At 43.0% G+C, this 23194-nt stretch overlaps 2 protein-coding genes across 4 annotated transcripts in view; one reads left to right on the top strand and one right to left on the bottom strand.

The window, feature by feature from the left end:
- The window catches only part of LOC146626563 (receptor-type tyrosine-protein phosphatase H-like), a 447591-nt gene that overhangs the window by 82750 nt on the left and 341647 nt on the right, over positions 1-23194 (top strand). The window lies entirely within an intron of this gene.
- Positions 15917-20096, bottom strand: LOC146626586 (uncharacterized). 3 transcript variants are annotated; one of them, XM_085361354.1, is made up of 7 exons: positions 19539-20096; positions 19286-19376; positions 16581-16699; positions 16333-16404; positions 16163-16217; positions 16034-16070; positions 15917-15938 (listed from the first exon to the last, which is right to left on the bottom strand). In XM_085361354.1, exons 1-7 carry the CDS (start codon positions 20094-20096, stop codon positions 15917-15919), a joined length of 954 nt encoding a protein of 317 aa, XP_085217480.1. The 3 variants fall into 3 exon arrangements, with proteins under 3 accessions (XP_085217480.1, XP_085217478.1, XP_085217479.1); XM_085361352.1 differs by having other exon boundaries at positions 19286-20096; XM_085361353.1 differs by lacking the exon at positions 15917-15938 and having other exon boundaries at positions 16030-16070; positions 16581-16681; positions 19286-19427; positions 19503-20096.

Below are 23194 nucleotides of genomic sequence, written 5' to 3'. Positions count from 1 at the left end.
CACCTGATGGCTTTGAACTTTTCTTGTCCATCTTCCATTGGTTTTAATTTTGAACTCCATTATGAACACCCATTCCCCAACCCGAGGATCACCACAACATAACCTAATAGACCTACACCTTAGTTCACATATTCACTTTGTCTAGGGTTTATTTCTAGGATTTCACACAACCCAGGATTCAAATCATGAATACATAATTTACAACATTATGAATGAAATGTGCTCTATTTGGAAGCAGCAGCCCCCCTCCCCTTTCGACGGGTTGTGTGTGAGACTTTAAATCATCAAACTGTAAATTATAAATTTTAAGTTGTTATTGATCCCTTTACCCCGAGTCCTAAAGCGTATATTTATTTTCTTACTGTTCTTATATTTATTGTTTGTTTACTTGCACTGCTGTAACTGGAGCCTCGTCGTCTCGTCTCTCTATATACTGGACTGTATGTAGCGGAGATGACAATAAAGTTTACTTTGACTTCAGCAGCAAGCAGGCGCACCGAGGGCTCTCGCGCACACTTTCGCGTATAATAATTTCAAAAAAACATCGGTGCAAATTATAAGTCTGTATCATAATGTCTGGTGTTTTCGTGTTTGTTGTTTTGTTTTTATTTTGTTTTATTTTGCGAGTTGGTTATTAGATGCTGCTCCAGCCAGCCAGAGAATCCCCCGCCGCCCCGCCCTCTCCTCCCTGTGCCGCAAGCAGCAGGTGCAGCTCGCAAACGGAGGGCGCCCCAGCAAACGTATGATAGAAAACTGATCGGTGCCTGTACCATTCCCAATATGCGCTGGTTGATGTCGGGGCAGCATGAGTACGAGCAATTTTTATTTTTTTTTTGTTTTGCTGATGCCCGTGATGCCGCCCCCCACCACGATGCCACCCCGGGCAACCGCCCGTGTCTCCCGTATCAAAAACCGCTACTGCCCAGGAGGCATCCTTGTCAGATGCCGCCTCAACTGGCTCCTTTCGACGTGGAGGAGCAGCGGCTCTACTCTGAGCCCCTCCCGAATGGCCGAACTTCTCACCCTATCTCTAAGGGAAAGGCCAGCCACCCTTCGGAGGAAGCCCATTTCCGCCGCTTGTGTCCGCGATCTCGTTCTTTCAGGCACTACCCACATCTTTTGATCATAGGGGAGGGTAGGGACGTAGATCGACCGGTAATTTGAGAGCTTCGCTTTTACACTCAGCTCTCTCTTCACCACAACAGACCGGTACAAAGTCCGCATCACTGCGGCTGCCACACCAATCCGTCTATCAATCTCCCGCTCCCTTCTCCCGTCACTCATGAACAAGACCCCGAGATACTTAAACCCCTCCACTTGGGGCAGGAACTCATCCCTGACCTCGAGTGGGCCAGGGATGTCAAAGCATCAAACAAAACATCACATTGCCTTCAGCAGTTTGTCTTCTTCCTCTTGTGCATCTTGCTGACATATGTTCCTAGGAGTGTATTGGCCCACCCGACCTTAGGCATGATACAAAGGAAAACCTGATTCATCAGATCAAGCCACCTTCTTCCATTGTTCAGTTCTCCAGTGCAGACACTCCCATCAGCAATGTAGGTTCTTTTGGTGGTCTTACATATTTTTGTGTATCCAACCAGCTTTTCATGGTGGTATGAAGTCAGCATATATTGAGTCCAAATTGTTACTGCACAAATCAAGTAATGTAAATGGGTTAGCAACTCTGATATCAACTATGATAGGTATTCTAATAAATCCTGAAGCTTATTGGGTTTTTTTTCAGGTGGTGGGGGTGTATCCAGTTTCTGGGCGAGTTGTGAGATTATGACATTTTGAATGCTCACTGCCCATTTTAATGACATACAGTATGATGATGTGGCTTCTTTTAGCTTTTGTTGGACTAAACATGCTTCAACCTGTGCTGGAAATTCTGGTTTGTTCTATTCATGTCACAGCGAGTGAGATGAGCCGTGTGGTAAAATAAAGGAGGATCCAATTGCAGGCACGTGTAAGGGTGAGAAGGTGGTTTATTAAGCACAAAACTAAAAATGGACAAATTGCAAACGGAGGAAGGACTAAACTATACTGGGAACAAACTAAATACAGAACACAAACCTGAACAAGAATGAGAACGAGCAGAGGAGAATGATGATGGACAGCAGGGAGAACACACGGGTGAGACATGGTGGATACACAGGTGGACCAGCAACTACAATGACAGAAGACACAACTTAAATGCACACAGAGAAACACAGCGAGACAAAAAACAAGGAGCACAAGAGTCCAAATCAGTCCAAAAACGTAAGAAAACAGTCCAACACAAAACAAGACCATTCATGAGTCCAAGAACACAGGAAAACAGAATCAAAACCAAAAACCAAACCAGAGCTCAACAAAAGTCCGTGAAAAGTTCAGGGGGTCGACCCGGGGGTCGACAACACAAGGACCAAGACAGTTCTGGATACCGGCCGTGCGGACAGCAACTGTGACGACGGGCAAACAGTTCTGGGGGCCAACCGTGCACAAGGCAACGGCGGCGGTGCAGACAAAACCAATCAGGAGGCCGGCCACTTGGAAGGCAGTGGCGGCCACTGAGCAGGTCCGGAGGCCGGCCGCGAAGCCAGTGGTGGCGACAAACTCTCTCCGGAGGCCGGCCTTGATGGCCATAACGCCCAACTAGAGGCCTGGAACAGGACGAGCCGGGTCCAATGACGGTGTGGCAACCGCGGGACCAGACGAGGCGGGACCAGGTGTGTTCACTTACATCTTCAACGAGTCCCTGGCGAAGTCTGTGGTCCCCACATGCTTCAAAAGATCCACCATCATCCCTGTGCCCAAGAACAGCAAACCCTCATCCCTGAACGATTACCGACCAGTTGCACTGACCTCGGTAGTAATGAAGGTGTTTGAGAGGCTGCTGAAGAACATCATCTCCTCCTCCATCCCAGACACCACAGATCCGCTGCAGTTCGCCTACAGATCCAACAGATCCACAGAGGATGCCATCGCCCACGTCCTACACACCACTCTCAGCCATGTGGACAAGAAACAGGGTAACTATGTGCGAATGCTGTTTGTTGATTACAGTTCAGCGTTTAACACAATAGTGCCCTGCAGACTGTTCACAAAGCTGAGGGATCTGGGACTTAACAGCCGTCTGTGTGCATGGGTGTTGGACTTCCTCACTGGCAGAACTCAGGTGGTGAGGGTGGGCAGGTGCTTCTCCAACAGCATCACCATCAGCACAGGAGCACCTCAGGGATGTGTCCTCTCGCCACTGCTCTACTCCCTCTACACTTCAGACTGTGTGGCCACCCATGGCTCCAACACCATTGTGAAGTTTGCTGACGACACAGTGGTGTTGGGTGCCATCTCCAACAACGATGAGGCGGCCTACATGGATGAAGTGAAGAATCTGGCATCGTGGTGCCAGGACAACCACCTCCAGCTGAACGTCAGCAAGACCAAGGAGCTGGTGGTGGACTTCAGAAGGAGTCAGCACAGGGACTACAAGCCCATTATCATCAATGGAGCTCCAGTGGAGAGGGTGCAGTCCTTCAAGTATCTTGGTGTCCACATCTCCTCAGACCTGACATGGGCTGCCCACATTCAGGTCCAGACCAAAAAGGCTAGGCAGCGCCTGTATCACCTACGACAACTGAGGAAGTTCAGGGTCTCTCCAAAGATCCTCAGGATTTTTTATACAGGCGCTGTGGAGAGCATCCTCACACAGAACATGACATCGTGGTTTGGGAACAGCTGTGTGAAGGACCAAAAAGCTCTCCAGAGAGTGATCCGCACAGCAGAACGCTGCTGCAGGATTGCTCTCCCCCCGCTTCAGGACACCTACACCAGGAGATGCCGGACTAGAGCAGCGCAGATACTGAAGGACCCGTCCCATCCTGGCAACAAACTGTTCCAACTTCTGCAATCTGGTAGAAGGTTCCGCATCTTCCGGGCAAGGACAGAGAGACTCAAGAGGAGCTTCTATCCCCAAGCCATCCGTGCCCTAAACACACACACACACCCGCTCACATCATCTATAATTGACTGAGACAGGACTCTTCCAGACACTAAACCAAGGCACAATGTACATTTCAATTCCTTTAATTTTAAATATGTTTATATTGTCTATTCTGCAAAATAGTCAGATGTCTATTCATATTAATGTACAGAATTCACCTGCTTGCTGCTACTACTGCACATTCACCCAATGTATATACTACATATATATATATATATATATATATATATATATATATATATATATATATATATATAATGTTCTTCCTCTAAACCCCCCCCCCCCCCAATTTTTTTGCACATGTCGAGGAGCGTGTCAGGCTACATTTCACTGTGTGTTATACTTGTACAACTATGCATGTGACAAATAAAGAACCTTGAACCTTGAACCAGACGAGGCTGGAGCAGACGAGGCTGGAGCAGATGAGGCTGAAGCAGACAAGGCAAAAGCAGACGAGGCAGGACCAGACGAGGCAGGACCAGACGAGGCTGAAGCAGACGCTGAAGCTGGACCAGGCAAAGGCGAGGCTGAAGCTGGACCAGGCGAAGATGAAGTCACGGAGGCTGGACCAGACGTGGATGAAGACACGGAGACTGGATCAGGTGTGGATGAAGACATGGAGGCTGGACCAGGCGTGGATGAAGACACGGAGGCTGGACCAGGCTTGGATGAAGACACAGAGGCAGGACCAGGCGTGGATGAGGCTGACACTGCAGGCGTGGATGAGGCTGACACTGCAGGCGTGGATGAGGCTGACGCTGCAGGCATGGATGAGGCTGACACTGCAGGCGTGGATGAAGACACTGTGGAACCTGACGGCAGGGTGGCGGCTGCGGAACCTGACAGTGGCGATGCTGCAGGCGATGATGCTGCAGGCGATGATGCTGCAGGCGATGATGCAGCAGGCGGTGATGTGGATGCAGCAGGCGGTGATGTGGATGCAGCAGGCGGTGATGTGGATGCAGCAGGCGGTGAGGCTGCAGGCAGTGATGTGAATGCTGCAGGTGACGGTGTAGAAGTCGCAGGGGATGGTTCAGCAGGTGACGGCTGAACAGACTTCCCCGGACCATCAGCTGACATGAGGATGTGCTGGCTGGGTCGTCCAGGACCCCCACAAGACGAGGCGTGGTGCTGGGTGGGCTCCTCGGACCCACCAGCTAACTTGGCTTGAAGCTGGATGAGCGACTCGGGCCCTCCAGCAGACAAGGCATGATGCTGGCTGGGTTCACCTGAACCCCCAGCTGACGAGACCAGGGGCTGGCTGGGTTCTCCCAAACCCCCAGCTGACGTGGCTTGAGGCTGGACGGGCTCCTCGGGCCCTCCAGCTAACTTGGCCTGAGGCTGGACGGGTGGCTTGGGCCCTCCAGCTGACAAAACTTGAGGCTGGCTGGGTTCTCCCAAACCCCCAGCTGACGTGGCTTGAGGCTGGATGGGCTCCTCCGGCCCTCCAGCTGAGATATAGACGGCTGAACGGGTCCTTCTGACCTTCCAGCAGAGGACGGAGGCAGAAGGGCGAACTCACTGGAGCTCTCAGCAGGGGATGACAGCTGAGACTGCTCAGTAAAGTTCCCCAGTGAAGCTGCTTGTGTTGGTGTCTTGACCTCTAGAGGTCCAGAGTTGGCTGGTGACTGACACCCAGCCTCTGGGGAGGCCCTAGAGGAAGCAACTGTCTCTGAGATGGCCAGCTTAAATGAACCAGCAGATGTAATGATGAAGTGTGTCCCCTGCTTGTAATTATGATGGTGACTGAATGAATGAGTGGGTAGGCTGCTGAGCTCGGGGCAGCTGAGCTATAGGCAGCGGAGACTGTTGTAGTGGAGGCGTGATAGGTGGTGGAGTGGCTGACTGAACTGCGGGCAACTTTACAGACTTGATGTTTGACTGGGGTGAAAGTGAGGACGGGACAATATGGTCAGAAAACCCTGTTTCAGAAAGGTTTATTGCTTTCCCTGAAGGAGCTGACGGAGACAAAAAAGCTTCCCTAACACTTAAATTCCCTATGTTCATAGTGCAAGGCTCAGCTACTCCGGGCATGGAAACAACAGCGTGATCACAGTCATTAACACGACACGTTGGCTCAACAAAGGCAGTCTTAGGAGCAATGACCATGGGTGAGACAGAGAAATCCTTGTTATTTTCCGAGGAGACACAAAAAATAGCTCCTGAAAAAATAAACCTAGCACCTGAGTCAGAAGGAACAGAAAGAGTGTACTGGCCCAAACCTCCTCCTGACTCCTCCACCAAATTTTCCACCAGTACACACTTCACTGGCAGTTGTTTGACAACACAAGAAAAGAATACTACAAACATACTCTTTTGATTTAGATGAAGAAGATTGGCATAATAATAATGTAAGATGCTGTAATAATGTAAATAAGAACCTTTATATTAACCATGTCCAAAACAATTGCGAATGATTAAAAAAAACCCTTCAAACTTGAATGGCCTGTGTTGGTGATGTACTTGATAGCGTGGTTGTCATCAAAATGTTTAAATACAAAGGCATCAAGATGGCTGTCCGGCACAGCATTGTTTTTGTCAATATTGATGGGTGACTGGTGTGTACTGCTACAGTGGGAGCCAGGCAGAAGCTGCCAAGAAGGTGGAGTGTCAGCTATTTGCAGAAAACATTTTCAGTCAAAATCCTGATCTCAGAGTATTTTCAGTATAAAACTCTCCTGATAAATGTGCTGATACATACCACAGTGATGTGGATGATAACACCATTCATCTGAAGAATGGAAAAAGAGTCATATATGTAATGTGCCAAATCAAAGTCATAAAAATGTATCAATCATTTATGTTTTTTTCCAATTTACAGGAAGGTAGAGGAGTTCCAGGGGAGGCATACACATTACGTTCGTGCAGAGGTTGTGTAGGTCGGTAGATATTATTCAGGTGTGTTTCCATGGGAAACTTCTTAATCTAAGAACAGATTACCAAAGGCTAGGTTAAGGTTAACATCAGCTAGCGCCCTGGCAGCACAGACATACACTCCCTAAAGCAGTGACTGTGACTGAAAAAGCCTTGCTCATTCAGAAAGCCTGTACTTTTTTGTAAGAACAAGGAAACATACCATTAAAAAAAATCACAATAGCACATAGAAAATGTATCAAATGTTTTACATAGAAAATATACAATTTTAAGGGAAAAAAAAAGTTCATTTTAAATTTGATGACAGCAACAAATCAAAATCTAGACTCAAGGCAGACCACAGCACCCAGACTCTTTTTTAAGACTCCAAGCTGCTGTAATAGATTCAGTATATAGTTCTATATAGTATATGGAAATATGCAAGGCCTTCACTGGAAAAGATGTTGTCCAGATGGGAAAATATGTCACTTTTTTAAACATGTGTGATTTCTCCAGATTATCCAGATCTTTTGATGACATTATGCACTGTAGATGACGAGATATTTAAATATCTCCCAGTGTTATGGAGAAGAACATTACTGAGATATTAAACTGGTTTTTGGTGAGCATCTGCCAATATTTGCTTCTGAGCAACTCTGTCTGTCAAAGATATTCTTTTTATATATATTCTAATCACCTGTTTCTATTTAACCTAGCAGCAAAATCCTTTTCCAGCTGTTTTCTTGTAGTACCATGTACTTTTTGCCTTTTGATGATGATGAGATGAGATAGCCTTTATTTGTCAGTTGCAGGTCATTTGCCCACAACCAAGATGACAGACCTTGCCGACCGTACATACAATACAAACATCACAATGGGGAGACAGGTCAGGCCAGGTAGCGAGGAAAAAAAACATCAAAATGTGCAACACAGAAGGATAATACAGGAATGCACAGGTATCAACACACCATAACACAATAAACACAGACAAGCAACATGGGAAAGTGTTCCAGTGTGTACATCTGATCTGGGACCGCTGCAATCTTTTGACTGCGCCTCCAGCTGACCCGATGTCCACATCAGAGGGGAGGTAAGCGTTGGAGGTGGCGTTGGATAGGGAGGGTGATGTGTCAGTGAGTGATCAGTATAGTGCGTGTCCATAGTTCAGCTGAGACAGTGTCCTTCGCCCCGCCAGGCTAAGTAAACAGTCTTCCAGCCAACCCAGGTGGCCTTGCATGGAATGGGAAGGAACAGACTCAACACAGTCGTTATCAGGGAGTTTTTGTTCGGCTCCAGCCTTGAGCCCACAGCTGGCGCCGAAGGGGTAGCCGGATTATGATGGTCATTTTTCTTTTGCAAACAACTCATGAGAATTTCAAGCTGTTTTTAATACTCCGACACTGGTCTCTCAATCTCCCGTTAATAGCTGCGAGTTTCTCCGTGATGTTATTAGCCGTCGATTCTGTGGTCTTGTCACTCTTTTTGCTCACATAGCAGATTCTGAGACCTCACAACTGCAGCCAACTGATCCGAGATGTAGCTTCCGCCCAGAGATGTTGTTCTGAGTTGATTCTTTCCTCATGTAATCCAACATACATACGCTCAAAGGTGTTATTCTGAGCATTCACTGCAGTCGTAAGCGCCTCCAAGCTCTTAACCATGCTGCCTTCAGTGAGCCCTTTCTGAGAAGTCGCATCTGTCGTTTCAATCCCAGCGGGCAGCCTTGTGGGGGTTTGAACAGCCGGTTCTGCTCTCTTAATTCTCCGATAAGCCAGGGCCAAGCCAGCTCCGATCAGCCAGAACCCTGTTATCATGGTTCCGAATAGGTAGATATCTTCAGCGTCCTCGATCGACAGTCCCGCCAGGCACACGATCCTCTGCCACCCGTCCATCGTGTATCCGACAGGGAAAGTCCCTCCAGGGCACTCGGGTTCTCCCGAGCCCAGACTTCTCGTTAAAGGGTGTCAATAGCATTCAGAGACCAGTTGATCAAATCCATAATTCTCTTTTAGGTTTTAGACACAGACTGTGAGAGGGTGTTCCAGGGAAAGTAATACAAAAAAGACACGAGACTAGACAAGGACATAAGAACTAGCAGGGAAGATAAGGGAGAGGAGAAAAAGTGTGTCCGCCTCCTCCGAGAGCCAAAGAAAGATTCAAATTGGGATGTTGCCATCATCCCAATTTGATTGACTGACGTTGTTGCCATCAAATTAAAAAACTGTACGCACACATGTCCTCTGAGTGTTTTAAGAGATTTTTATACTGGTTGATCCTTTAAGTTAAATTCAAAGAGTCATGCATCTGCTGAGCCACCAGACAAGTCTAGGGCTTACATAGACATATGTGCGCCTCACTATCTGCAGTTGGCTGGTAAATAATCAGGTAGATAAGTTGAAAAGAAAGACTTCACTTGTCATTCTGTTACTTTTGCATGACTCGGAATTATCTGTTTATCCCACACAGTCACGTGCCGTTTGCGCAACATTTTCACTTGTTGACAGAGTCAACAGAAAAAGACATAAATAAAAAGGCATGATTATCAAACACAATAATCAAGCAGACACCAGCATGTACCAGTATGCTCCATCGGTATGTCACCAGTAAGTCTAGAGCTGCATGTCTGCACATTTCAGTGATTGCTTCTGCAACTGTTTGTAAATCCAACACAAACAGAAGGATTCCATTTGCCATGAGTCATTTACTGGTCGAGCTATTCAGTAGGATTAGCAGTAATTAAATAATTAAATAATTTCTAATCCACATTAATTAATATAAGAAGCTTTCTTTTCAGCATTTTCTCATATCATATATATTTGTTTGTTTGTTGTGTTGTGTTAAAAGGAGGAAGAGAACATTCATATTTGCAAATCCCCTTAAATTCACTAAACACAATCTTTGCTCCTCTTATGCTAAAGAGAACTCACCAGTTCACTGTTGGCGTGGATTGGCTCATGAAAGATTGTCCACACGACTGCTTCGTTGCAAGCAGGCGTTGTCAGGGAACCCATGTATTGGTAGAACTTTGAAACCAGTTTTGTTGCTTATTTAAAAATAGCAGCGTGAAGTCTGGGACATACTGACATTTATGAAAAACCCAAGTACAGCATATCCATCTGGATGCTCCCGGGGGGCAGTGAGATGATCCTTCTGAGTGACTATGTGCATCTGGAAGAGATTCCAACCATTTAACCATTTATAAGGCAAAGCAAAACAAGGAAAAGAAGTTTAGATGTCAAGTGATGAAGAAACATTGTACCTCCATTGGATATCTGTGCTCATCGACTGTGTGCTCTGAACCCGGATGATTTCCATCACCCCAGTGAAAGTGAAACTGAAGTCCTGTATATGTTCCACTAAGTCCACCTCCACTCACTTTAACTTCATTTCCTTTCAATGTGCACTCCACTACAAATGGGTGTAACATGGAAAACTTTGATAAACATATTTAATTATGACAGAGATGAAGCCTTTCTTAATTTCTACAACATACTACAAACAGGATATTTGCTATTACACAGTGGTAGAAAATACTTAAATCCTTTTCTCAACCAAATGTATACAATGCATTTTAATATTCAGTATTAGCAGTAAAGTATCTCAAAAATTAAATGAAGTAAAACGTGAGTTTTTGTACCTGTATGTCCATTGTTCATAATTGACGTGAAGACATCCTTAGAGTTGAAACCATTGAGGTTGAAGTTTCCCAGGTTAGGGTCAGTCGTTACATTTTTGGTCACAATATCAATAGGGGACATCTTTGATCCTCCACAAAAACTGTTAGTCAGGTTTTTCCACTTAGTGTGTGAGCTGTAAAATTGAGATGCAGACTAAATACCAAAGTCAACCAAATATGATGAAAATCATTCATTCAGATGTTTATCAGATAATTAGCACAGCCTTGATAACAACAATCACTTGCAGTGGCTGAAATGGAAATACAGCAAATATGAGCCTTGAGTAATGCTCATTCATATCCTGGATAAACTGCTTCTTGTTTGTATAAACATGTAAGAGTGACATGAGGGAGAAAGTGAAGCATGACATGTCTATTTTCAACACAAGTGGAAAAGGATGATGGTAATCATTATAAAAGTAAAACTAACGCATTTTACTCACCACATGCTGCCAAAGGCCAGAAACCCAGGTACAGGGTGAGAGTGGGATAATACATCTTCAGGGTGAAAAGAAAATCAATCATCAATAAAAAAAAAATCCATTTGCTCTAGATTTTATATTTTGAGAAAGAGAAAGCAGCTCTGTTATGCTCTCATTGATAGCTAGTTACTACTTAGTAATGAAGGCCTGCTGTTAATGCTAGTTTGCAGCTTTCTATAGGGCCAGTGAAAATTCTGTGTTTTTTTTATTCAGCTGCTTCAAGCGTGGACTGTGAATCATCCAGTATTTTAGTACATAACAGTCCATCTCGGAACTGAAACCCAATTAAGTGCCTTAAGACAGAATAAAGTGAAGAATGTGCATCACAAAAATCTCAAATGATCACTTGGATAAGATTTGTGATCCTCATTTCTTACAAAACTCCATGAAGAAGCTTTCGAGATCAGACAAGCTGATTATATTACTGTACTCATTGTTGAAATTTTGACAAACCGTTCTATCTTTACTCTCGCAGTCTCAGGTCTCCAAGGTTTGAAAAGTGATGTGTTGGTTTCAGGTGTCACATTAAAAACTTTTTTCCAAGTCCAATAAGTCCATCAGTGAGAAAGGGGTAACAAACTGCTGCAGTACGCTACAAAATGTATGTATATACTATGCTAATCAATGGGAGGATGCCCACTGTGTTTAAACAATGAACATATATAGGGGAGACACACAACATGGTTGCTGGACTTTTTTCAGAAACATGGTATTCAAAATAGAGGCATCAATAAGAGCACACCAGATAGCTGGTAAAATCAGTATGTATAGCTACATTCATTCTACTCTTTGATATATCACTCAGACACCTATAGAGCACAGGCTCAATGCAAAGGTGAAATAATTGAGCCTGATTTAACCTTAACACTTACAGTGCTTAATAGATAGATTAATTAGACCACCGTCCAAAGCACAGCTGCCTTAAATTAACAATACTGGTAATTATAAACAGAATATTTAATGTTTCTGTAATGGTTAATCCACCAGTATCCACAAACGTTTGAATCAAAATGACATTTTTAAAGACAAAATATGATTATTAATTTTTAAATATACTGTTTTACAAAAGAATGGAGAAAAAAGTAAAGGACATAATTATTATTTTTGTTAAATATGCCAAATCTAAGTTATTTATTCACTCCTGAAGAGAAAAATCAGCTTAAGTGGCTCAATGTGATGTTTGATTAATTTCTGATTTCTCCAAGAAGTTTAGTGTGCCAGCTGCAACTTCAAACCTATTTACTTCAAATTACAACTGAAACTACTCAAATAAAACCAGCAAGAAAACAATATGAAATCATATATTTGCTCCCAGAGGATGGAAGAAGTGAAGAAATGGTGTTCAACAATTGCTTTATAATAAGCAAAATCATCAGACATATTACACAGTTCAGATACTCAGTTCATGAAATGTTTCACAGAAAATAGAAGAACTTTTTGTCGAGTATCACATATTTTTTATTTTTTATAGTCCAGAAAAAACACCCTTAGCATCTATTACTCCTCTGAATAATCTAGACAAAATAAAAGTGAACATATAAGCAGGGTCTTATGCAAAACACTGAATAATGATACACATACCTACAGACAAGTATCTATTTGCAGTCAATACTACAGTGCTCGTGTGACCATCCACAAACTATTATCAAATAAAATAAAACAATTATACACAAAACATTCACAAATCACAGTTAATAATTATTAAATGATTAGTAATTACACTAGTCAGTCAACAGCAGAGACAAATTTATAAAATCCAATAATCAATGTCCATCATTCATATGTCAACTTATTACAAAATATTGTTAGGTAAAGGTACAGAGATTTGCAGTTTTTTGTATCACACGGGCAGCATGTCTGTTACCTGGTAATGTTTAATGTCACTCAGTCTTGTGTTTGTACACACATCACTTTGGTAAGTGAACCTACTCAACAGGTTTTCTGTCCTTCATGTCCTCACACATTCATCACTATGCTTCATTAGGCCCAGTTCTCTTTGTGTTTATGCAGAACAGAAATACAGCAAACACACAACACCTCCTTTTTCCAAAACATTAAAGACCATGGCGTGTTACGGACTGAACATATATAGGCAAATGAAAGTGACTGTGTGGATCAGAGAGAGACTTGATCTTGACATGAAAACATTTGTGACTTTGACAATTTGTTGCTGTTTGTTGTTGGGTTTTTTTCTCTCTGACAAATGAACAAAATTTGTTTTCTAACTAGCGAGGAATCTCAAAAAGAACACACTATATCTTACCAATTTAGATAAAAATGTATTGTTTTATTTAAAAAATATTATCACATGTAATTTTCTGATGTTTACTTCTGAGTACACTAGATTAATTTTTCCTATTTACTTTGGTTCATTTGTCACAACGAGTAGTGCTTTAAAGCAGCCATGCCTTACCTCTTGGTCTGTGGCAGTCTGTCGACAAAATAAGCACAGTGGTTTTGGTTTGAGCTTAAAGACAACAAACTGCTAACAAAAAAGACATGCATCGCGGGGTCCCTGTTTGATTGACAGGTTTGAATGTTTACTTATTAGAAAAGATTTTTAAAATGTTGGTATCAAGTTTCAGCTTTGATTTGGACCATTTTTCCCTTTTGGTTAATTAATTGTTTTTACAAGTTTCTGTGTATATGGAAGACTAAGTGCCTGAATTACCCCTTGTTTACCAAATCTTTAACCCACAACTTCCCTTTCTGAACCCAATTCTTTATTGTGAACCAATCAGAGTGTAGCAATTGAATCACAGAAGCTAAAGGATGCTCATGGTGCACAAATCAGCTACGCTGAACACATTTTTATCAAAAGAACAACAATATTTACTGGATAATGCAAAAACAGGTAATACAATGTTTTAGCATTAAATTATACTCTAACAGGATGCAAGACAAAAGAACTCAAAAAGGACACAACCTAAGAAATTGCAAATTTTCATAATGTTCATGTTCCTTTTGGCCTCTACTGCAGTCATACATACAGTGGGGCAAAAAAAGTATTTAGTCAGCCACCGATTGTGCAAGTTCCCCCACTTAAAATGATGACAGAGGTCAGTAATTTGCACCAGAGGTACACTTCAACTGTGAGAGACAGAATGTGAAAAAAAAATCCATGAATTCACATGGTAGAATTTGTAAAGAATTTATTCGTAAATTAGGGTGGAAAATAAGTATTTGGTCACCTCAAACAAGGAAAATCTCTGGCTCTCACAGACCTGTAACGTCTTCTGTAAGAAGCTTTTCTGTCCCCCACTCGTTACCTGTATGAATGGCACCTGTTTGAACTCATCTGTATAAAAGACACCTGTCCACAGCCTCAAACAGTCAGACTCCAAACTCCACCATGGCCAAGACCAAAGAGCTTTCGAAGGACACCAGGAAAAGTATTGTAGACCTGCACCAGACTGGGAAGAGTGAATCTACAATAGGCAAGCAGCTTGGTGTGAAAAAATCAACTGTGGGAGCAATCATCAGAAAATGGAAGACATACAAGACCACTGATAATCTCCCTCGATCTGGGGCTCCACGCAAGATCTCATCCCGTGGGGTCAAAATGATCATGAGAACGGTGAGCAAAGATCCCAGAACCACACGGGGGGACCTGGTGAATGACCTGCAGAGAGCTGGGACCAAAGTAACAAAGGTCACCATCAGTAACACACTACAACGGCAGGGAATCAAATCCCGCAGTGCCAGACGTGTTCCGCTGCTGAAGCCAGTGCATGTCCAGGCCCGTCTGAAGTTTGCCAGAGAGCACATGGATGATACAGCAGAGGATTGGGAGAATGTCATGTGGTCAGATGAAACCAAAGTAGAACTTTTTGGTATAAACTCCACTCGTCGTGTTTGGAGGAAGAAGAATACTGAGTTGCATCCCAAGAACACCATACCTACTGTGAAGCATGGGGGTGGAAACATCATGCTATGGGGCTGTTTTTCTGCCAAGGGGACAGGACGACTGATCCGTGTTAAGGACAGAATGAATGGGGCCATGTATCGTGAGATTTTGAGCCAAAACCTCCTTCCATCAGTGAGAACTTTGAAGATGAAACGAGGCTGGGTCTTCCAACATGACAATGATCCAAAACACACCGCCCGGGCAACAAAGGAGTGGCTCCGTAAGAAGCATTTGAAAGTCCTGGAGTGGCCTAGCCAGTCTCCAGACCTCAACCCCATAGAAAATCTGTGGCGGGAGTTGAAAGTCCGTGTTGCTCGGCGACAGCCCCAAAACATCACTGCTCTCGAGAAGATCTGCATGGAGGAATGGGCCAAAATACCAGCTACTGTGTGTGCAAACCTGGTAAAGACCTATAGTAAACGTTTGACCTCTGTTATTGCCAACAAAGGTTATGTTACAAAGTATTGAGTTGTATTTTTGTCATTGACCAAATACTTATTTTCCACCCTGATTTACGAATAAATTCTTTACTAATCCTACCATGTGGATTCATGGATTTTTTTTTCACATTCTGTCTCTCACAGTTGAAGTGTACCTCTGGTGCAAATTACTGACCTCTGTCATCATTTTAGGTGGGGGAACTTGCACAATCGGTGGCTGACTAAATACTTTTTTGCCCCACTGTATTCCTATAAACACTTCTGCTTTTACCATTTATATGTATTTTATATTTTCTTGTCTGCATGATTCATGTCATGTCAAGTGTGTCAACCTTTATATATCTTTTTATAACAATAAAAAGACAAAAGAAGAGAAAAAGGCAGAAAGAAGAAATCATATTTGCAAAATCTGTGCATACTGATTTTTTTCTGTTCTTCTTACAAGAGAGCTTTAAGTATGATTTAAAACATAAATATTTCTTTGCTTTTGTTTCATGACAAGCTCATGTTTGATGTGGTGAAGTCAGGGGAGTAGTTTCCCACATAAGGAAATTAACATAATTCTCAGGGAGCTCAGAGCAGAGAGGCAAGAGTCCTGCAAAAACAAAAGCATAACTATGTATAAAGGCAACAGTGCAACAATAACGCATCTAAAAATATCTCTGTGTTTTTAAATGTGAATAGTCTTACTGAAAGAGGGATCCAGTCAGCTCATCAACAAAACCACCTGAAAAGAAATACAACATTTATGTCAAACCAAAGTTAATTAAATCTGTGAACACACATCAGTACACCCACAGAATCACAACTAGCACTTACCCGGTGTGCAAACTGTGTCACAAAGAATGGGACAAATGTAGCAGGTTGAGCAACCCTGGAAAACAAAACAAACAAAAAGAGAACAGGATTAACATAAAGAGGCACTAGGTGAAACAAAGTGCTGTGTATTATTACAGAAGTTATAATCCTTTTTAAGTCAAGATGCTTGCTTGGCAGTGCTCGCAGTGATCTGACTCATCTCCTTCCTCACACGGGCACTTGGCACAGTCATTAGAGCAATGCTACAAGATGAGAAGGAACCACAAGGTATAGTGATTAACCGTGCATATGGTATATAGTCAGGACTTATAATCATTTGTAGCAGGTTGCTGAAATTATGTAAAACCCAACTCTAATGTGTGATTACTGGGCAGATGTGCAAATAAAATCTGTTATTTCCATGATATGTTTTTTTTACCTCACAAATGGAGCAAACACTACACAACGATCCAGAGTGGAACTGTGGAGTGTCAGCAGCTCCCTCCTCTTCATCTGAGTCACTTTGGTTGTCCTTTGTGTCTTTACCTTCAGACTCATCTGTAAATGGTTCAGGAAATCATCTTTATCGGAAATGTATTTTATTCAGTTCAATTCAGTTTTATTTATAAATGGTCAAATCACAACAACACTTTCCCCAAGACGCTTTATATTGTAAGCTAAAGACGAGGGAAAGCCCCAATAATCAAATGACCCCCTATGAGCAAGTGCTTTGGTGACAGTGGAAAGGAAAATTTCCCTTTTAACAGGAAGAAAGCAGAACTAGGCTCATTCAGCAAATTGCCACAACTGGTTGGGGGTGAGGGCAGGAAGACAGGCCAAGACACGCTGTGGAAGAGAGTCAAGTGTATCTTGTAGAACATTAAATTGTCTATAAAAGAAAAAAAAAGATGATCATAACTCCACGTGTCTTTCTTCATTATTTAACCTCCTCTTTAACATGAAATCACAAAATTAATTTAATGATCTGGATAGCAAAATATCTTTTAGATGCAAACATTAGATATTAGAGTCAGGATTTGTCAAATGTTGCAGTAAGACTGTTAGACTGCTCTGTTACTATATAGCACTGAGACATACATGTGGGGTAGAAAATGCATAGGTAAGTATTTATTATTGTAAATACCCACGGCAATGCTTTTTAGTATCCCTTTCTTTATTACGGTTGCTGTTGCAAACACACGAACGGCTGCAGCTCTACAGCTTCCAGCCGCACAATCATCACCAACAACAACAACTACAGACAGGCATCACAGCTTCTTATTTCGGCGAGGCGTTTTTGCAGATGCAGTGTAGGTGCGTCCATCTCCCCTGCAGCGGCACCGCAGACCATGCCCCGCCAGAATTACAAAAGCAAGTAATGCCATGTAATCATATTTGTCCATTTCATTAGGTACACCTGTTTAATTGCTGTTTAATACAAGGATCGACACCCAGAAAGTATACACAGCGCTTCACTTCTTACACATTTTGTCATTTTACAGCCTTATTTGAAAACGGATTCAATTAATTTTTAACCTCAAAATTCTACATACAATAATGAAAAAGTGAAAGTATATTGCATGAAATTCTTGCAAATTTACTCAAAATAAAATACAATAATATAAAATTTAAAGAAGTATTCACAGCCTTTGGTCAATATTTTCTTGAAGCACCTTTGGCAGCAATTACATCTCATAGTTCCTGCTGCCGAAAAACATCCCCACAGCATGATGCTGCCACCATCATGCTTCGCTGTGGTGATGCTATTTGCCAGCTGATGAGCAAGGTCTGTCTTTTACTGAGGAGTGGCTTCTGTCAGGCCACTCTACCATATAGGCCAGACTGGTGGAGCTCTGTCAGAGTTACTATTGGGTTCTTGGTCACTTCCCTGAAAGAGCTCAATTTTCAGTGTCATGTCAAAGACTGTGAATGAATATAATCCGTTTTGGAATAAGTCTGTAACATGACAAAATAATAATAATAATAATAATGGATTGGATTTATATAGTGCTTTTCAAGGCACCCAAAGCGCTTTACAATGCCACTATTCATTCACTCTCACATTCACACACTGGTGGAGGCAAGCTACAGTTGTAGCCACAGCTGCCCTGGGGCAGACTGACATGTGGAACAAGCAAAATGCTGTGAATACTTTCCAGGCGCACTGTATCAAAACCTCAGTATTCACATGGGTTTCCTAATTGCTGTGCTGGTGCTGGAGTAAACCTTATTTACTTGAATTGATTTCAATACATCTTGCAGTAATTTGCAACCTCATTCAACAACACTCATATCTGCAAGTTACTTTAGTTGCTTTTTTGCCATTTTTGCAGTTAACCGCAGACATAACAAGCAACTTTAGGCCATATTGTTTTCTTTTTTAACTACTGAGTCTGTACTAACATCAACCCCCCTGTGACAAGTCCGCTCACTGGCAGCCCAGGTTATGTGTTAGTGACTAACAGTTAGTCAGTCCATCTCTGTACTAACAAGCAATCCAAGAAATGCTTTTCTAGCAAGGTCTGATAACTGCCATTTATTTAGAAGTTACATGACTAACTGTGTAATTCTGTTTGGTGCAATATTTTTTTGTATGTATGACACAGACAGTCTCTTTTTTGTATTATACTTCTGTCATAACCTCATGTGACATGTTTGTTTTACAAAGTAGTCTAAGTAGCTATAGTGTAAACAAAGCTAAAATTCCTACAGGTCCCATTTTTCCATAATATGATTTCTTGTCATTCTTTTTCTAGCATTAAAAGAAATGACTGTGCTTTTAAAATATGCCCTAAACTGTATAGTACCCTCTTTTAGACAAATCTCCATGTATTTAATGTTTGGTGTTTGAAGTCTCAAAAGCTACATTGGCACAACAAATGGAATAGATGGTTTAGATACTGTTGGGTTCCTACCGCACAGATAATCCAGTCTATTTTAGGACTGATATGTATGATGGTGTTCCTAAAGTAACCCCAGTAAGCTGAACAATGTCAGAGAGCTACTGTAGAGTACAGATTCACTCATGGAGTTCTAAGAAAACACATCATTTCTTGTAACTAATATTTAAATACTGCATAATTCAGTATCTAAACTATTAATATGTTTCAAAATGTGTGTGGGTTTAAAAAAAAGTGTTTTCACCATCTTCCTCTTCAGAGTCATCCTCATGTGTATCCTCTTCAGCACTGTCAGCCTCCTCTTCCTTATCTCCTTGAGTTGCTTTATCGTCATCCTCTTCTCTTGGTTCCTCCTCGTCATCTTCCTCATTATCAGCTGGGACTTCCTCAAGAACCTCCTCCTCGCAATCTGCATCTTCATCTACCTCCTGCTCGCCATTCTCATCTGCATCTTCATCCACCTCCTCCTCACCATTCTCATCTGTATCTTCATCCACCTCCTCCTCACCATTCTCATCTGCATCTTCATCCACCTCCTCCTCACCATTCTCATCTGTATCTTCATCCACCTCCTCCTCTTCATCTTCATCTGCTGCATATTCTTCTTCAGATTCTTCCTCTTCTGCATCATCCTCATCAGAAGCCTCACCTTCTTCTTCCTCTTCCTCAACATCTCCTTTCTCCTCAGCATCATCTTCCTCTTCCTTATCAGTCTTGTCATCTTCCTCCTCAGCTTCCTCCTCTGCTGTCTCCTTCTCATCCTCCTGTTCTTTTTCATCTTTTTCTTCTTCCACTTGTTCATCAGTCTCTATCTCATCATCATCTGAGTCTTCATCATCTTTCTCCTCTTCTACATGTTCATCATCTTCCTCAGTGCCATCACCACCCTCAGCTGTTTCAGCTTCTTCAGCCAGAACCTCCTCAGCATTTCTAACGTGGAGGCTTTTCTCCATTTCATTCAAGTCTTGGGCACTTACTACAGCAGAGAACAGCACCTGGGTTGAGCACAGCAGCACAAGCAGGAGCCTTACCACCCAAAGTTTCACAGGTTCCATCTCGGAAGAAATGCAGCTTTGGAACTTGAGGACTGTCTTACTCTTTTCACTCTATTCTTCCACCAAAAACCAAAACAGCCAATGGCTGCTAAAGCCGCAACTGATTTAGGCAGAGTGTTCAGGTCTTTTTCGCAGGCTTCCGAGAGACGGGGTGAAAATAACTGTGCTCACAGAGAGCAGAGTGCCAGCCTTGTGCTGAGAACACAAGAGGACACAGTGAAAATACGACTGTGTGTGCGGTGTAGCTATGTTGCTGTATGTAAGTGAGTGACAGAGGCACATGTCTAAGAAGAATGCTCCTGATGCCCTTAACACAGAGCATTAGAGAGGTGGGTGTATGCCTTTGGTGGGTGGGGGAGGGGGCTACTGAACTGCAAGAGGGTGGGGGAAAATAAGTCACTTAAAAAAATAGAAAGCTTAATTGCAAAAATTAAATAATTTGAAGATGAAGTTTTGGTTCTATACACAGCTTTTGTTGTCATAGTTCCCAACCTATTCAGGAAAGAAGTAGAACTTCATAGATATACTGTGTGTGTGTTTCATTAGATTAATGGTTGGTAGGTTTTTGGAGAACTCTTCTCACTGTCTCCTATATATTTTAATGCAAACAATAACCTTTCCAACACACTCTACACAGCAAAATTCATTTCTTCTTGCCAGTCCTGAAGCAATTGAAAACATGTCAATATGATTTATGGCACTCATGTAAATACAAGGAAATGGAAAGCATGGCACTGTGAACATATTGTGCTTTCCAAAATAGTCATTTGAACAACTGAATGTTTGTACTCATATTTTATTTTTCTTACTTTGGAGCCAGCGGGAAGAGAACACTTACATTTAGGAGCATTATAAAAGTCTACACTCACACTGCCACAGTCAGCTACAATACAGCAAAGAGCAGCCAGGCTGAAAGCGATGACACTGCCTCTAAGTGTGAACTGCTCCTCCTGCAACTGACAGGTGGCACGGCTAACTCTTTACAGTGAAGGCTCCTTCAATAGCTTGTTCCAATATGTAACCTTCAATGGAGCCATGGTGGACTGAAACGCAGTACCAGCATGATAGTTCTGTCCAACTATCACACTCCCACGTTGTGTACATAATTTAAATGTATTTATTGATGGCAAATGGGAAAGTTTATTTCAAAAAGTTCACTTAAATTATAACATTCAAAAACATTTTTATTATTATCCTTTATTTATTCAAGTAAATAAAGAGACTAAAGAGACATTTGCATAAAAAACAAAACTCAACAGAAACCTACATTTCACCCTTGGGTTCTTTTCCCTGTAGGGTTAAGTAACCACACAGGCCTGACACAGTGGAATGAAGTTGACTTTGATAGGACTGAACAACATCTAAGACAGACCAAAGAATTTCAAGTATTTGTACTAACAAAGAAGCTGAACAATAGATAATTGTGTATTTGCAAAAAAAACAAACTAAACAGAAACCTACATTTCACCCTTGGGTTTTTTTCCTTGTAGGGTTAATTAACCAAGTACTCAACCAAGATGGCGGCGCGCACAGACGCAGCGGCCCGGAGCTCCTACACTTTTGCAGGTACTGTGTATTATTTCACACAGTCTGGGGTTACTTCAATACAACAGAGATGATCTACTACAACTAAGCCGTGGAGATCTTCAACTAACATCCGAGTATCTCATCCCCCCGGAGATCGTTAAGCAACCCCCGGGGCTACCCGCAACAGCAAGCCGCAGGAGGAGACGTTGCGAGCGGAGGCAGAAGAGAGGCAAGCGGGGAGGCCTGTGGGCATGGCTAAAGACTAGTCCGTTTAAACCACCACTCCCGATCATATTCCTCTCCAACGCCCGTTCAATCCGTTACAAACTGGATGAAATACGACTGCAGATCGCCACTCGACGGACTTTTAATAACTGTTCGTGCATGATTTTCACTGAAACCTGGCTGGACAGCGCCATTCCCGATGCGGCTATCGATCTAGCAGGCCGCACCGCCTATCGAGCCGACAGGTCTGCGGACTCGGGTAAGAAGACTGGCGGGGGGCTGTGCATCTATATTAACAACCTTTGGTGCACGAACGTCACGGTAACGGAAAAACTGTGCAGTACAGAGGTAGAACTGTTGGTGTTAAAGTGCCGTCCATTCTATCTCCCTCGGGAATTTTCTGCCGTTTACATCTGCGCTGTTTACATTCCACCAGATGCTAATGCTAAGCTAGCGTTAGCACAATTGAGCAGCATCATCAATAACAGCCTGGTAGCACACCCGGACAGTGTCTTTATTGCGGCTGGGGATTTTAACCACGCGGACCTGAAATCTGTACTTCACAATTTCCACCGTAATGTGAAGTGTGCTACCAGAGGAGATAGAACGTTGGACCAGGTGTACACCAACATGGCGAATGCGTACAGAGCCCAGGCTTATCCCCACCTGGGTCTGTCAGACCATCTCTCCCTTCTGCTACACCCAATATACACACAAAAGATCAAGAGCACTGGGATTACAACCAAAACCGTGAGAACATGGCCGCAGGATGCTATTCCGATGCTTCAGGACTGTTTCCACTGCACAGACTGGGATGTATTCAAGGTGCAGGACACTGACAATCGTGTCGCATTGGACAGTTACACCTCCACTGTCTTGGACTACATCTGTTTCTGTGTGGACAATGTAACAACTTGGAAACGATTCCGTGTGTTCCCTAATAATCCACCCTGGATGACACACGGAGTTCAACAACTTATTCGAACAAGGAACAACGCTTTCAAATCCGGGGACCAGGAGGCATACAGTGCTGCCAGGGCCAACCTGAGAAGAGGCATCAAGACTGCCAAGCAGCAGCACAGGAGGCGTATCGAGGCCAGGTTTGAGAACAACACAAACCCAAGGCAGGTCTGGGAGGGCATCAGGGCTATCACGGACTACAAAAGAAGAACACCATCACCCTCAGCCGACAGTTCTACTCTGGCTGAGGATCTAAATCTCTTTTATGCCCGTTTTGACAGGGAGAACACCGACCCTGTCCTGTCCCCTCTCCCCTCAACCGACCCTGCTCCGGTCCTGAGCACTCATGAGCTGAGGCGTGTGTTCCGGAGCATTAACACCAGGAA

The sequence above is a fragment of the Diplotaxodon limnothrissa genome, linkage group LG8, assembly GCF_057381915.1.
Source record: "Diplotaxodon limnothrissa isolate DT_005_m linkage group LG8, D_limnothrissa_male_GT1.1, whole genome shotgun sequence".
Taxonomy (NCBI): Eukaryota; Metazoa; Chordata; class Actinopteri; order Cichliformes; family Cichlidae; genus Diplotaxodon; species Diplotaxodon limnothrissa.
The sequence above is the reverse complement of the archived record's forward strand: the minus strand, read 5'-3'. Positions and strand labels throughout refer to the sequence as shown.

Bases quoted from the DNA above. Each gene is read 5' to 3' on its own strand.
- LOC146626586 (XM_085361352.1), bottom strand. From the start codon at position 20,096: ATGGAACCTGTGAAACTTTGGGTGGTAAGGCTCCTGCTTGTGCTGCTG. The intron at 16,071-16,162 runs GTAAGTGCTAGT...ATTTCTTTTCAG, and splicing joins TGACACAGTTTGCACACCGG to GTGGTTTTGTTGATGAGCTG. The intron at 15,939-16,033 runs GTAAGACTATTC...TTGTTTTTGCAG, and splicing joins CTGACTGGATCCCTCTTTCA to GACTCTTGCCTCTCTGCTCT.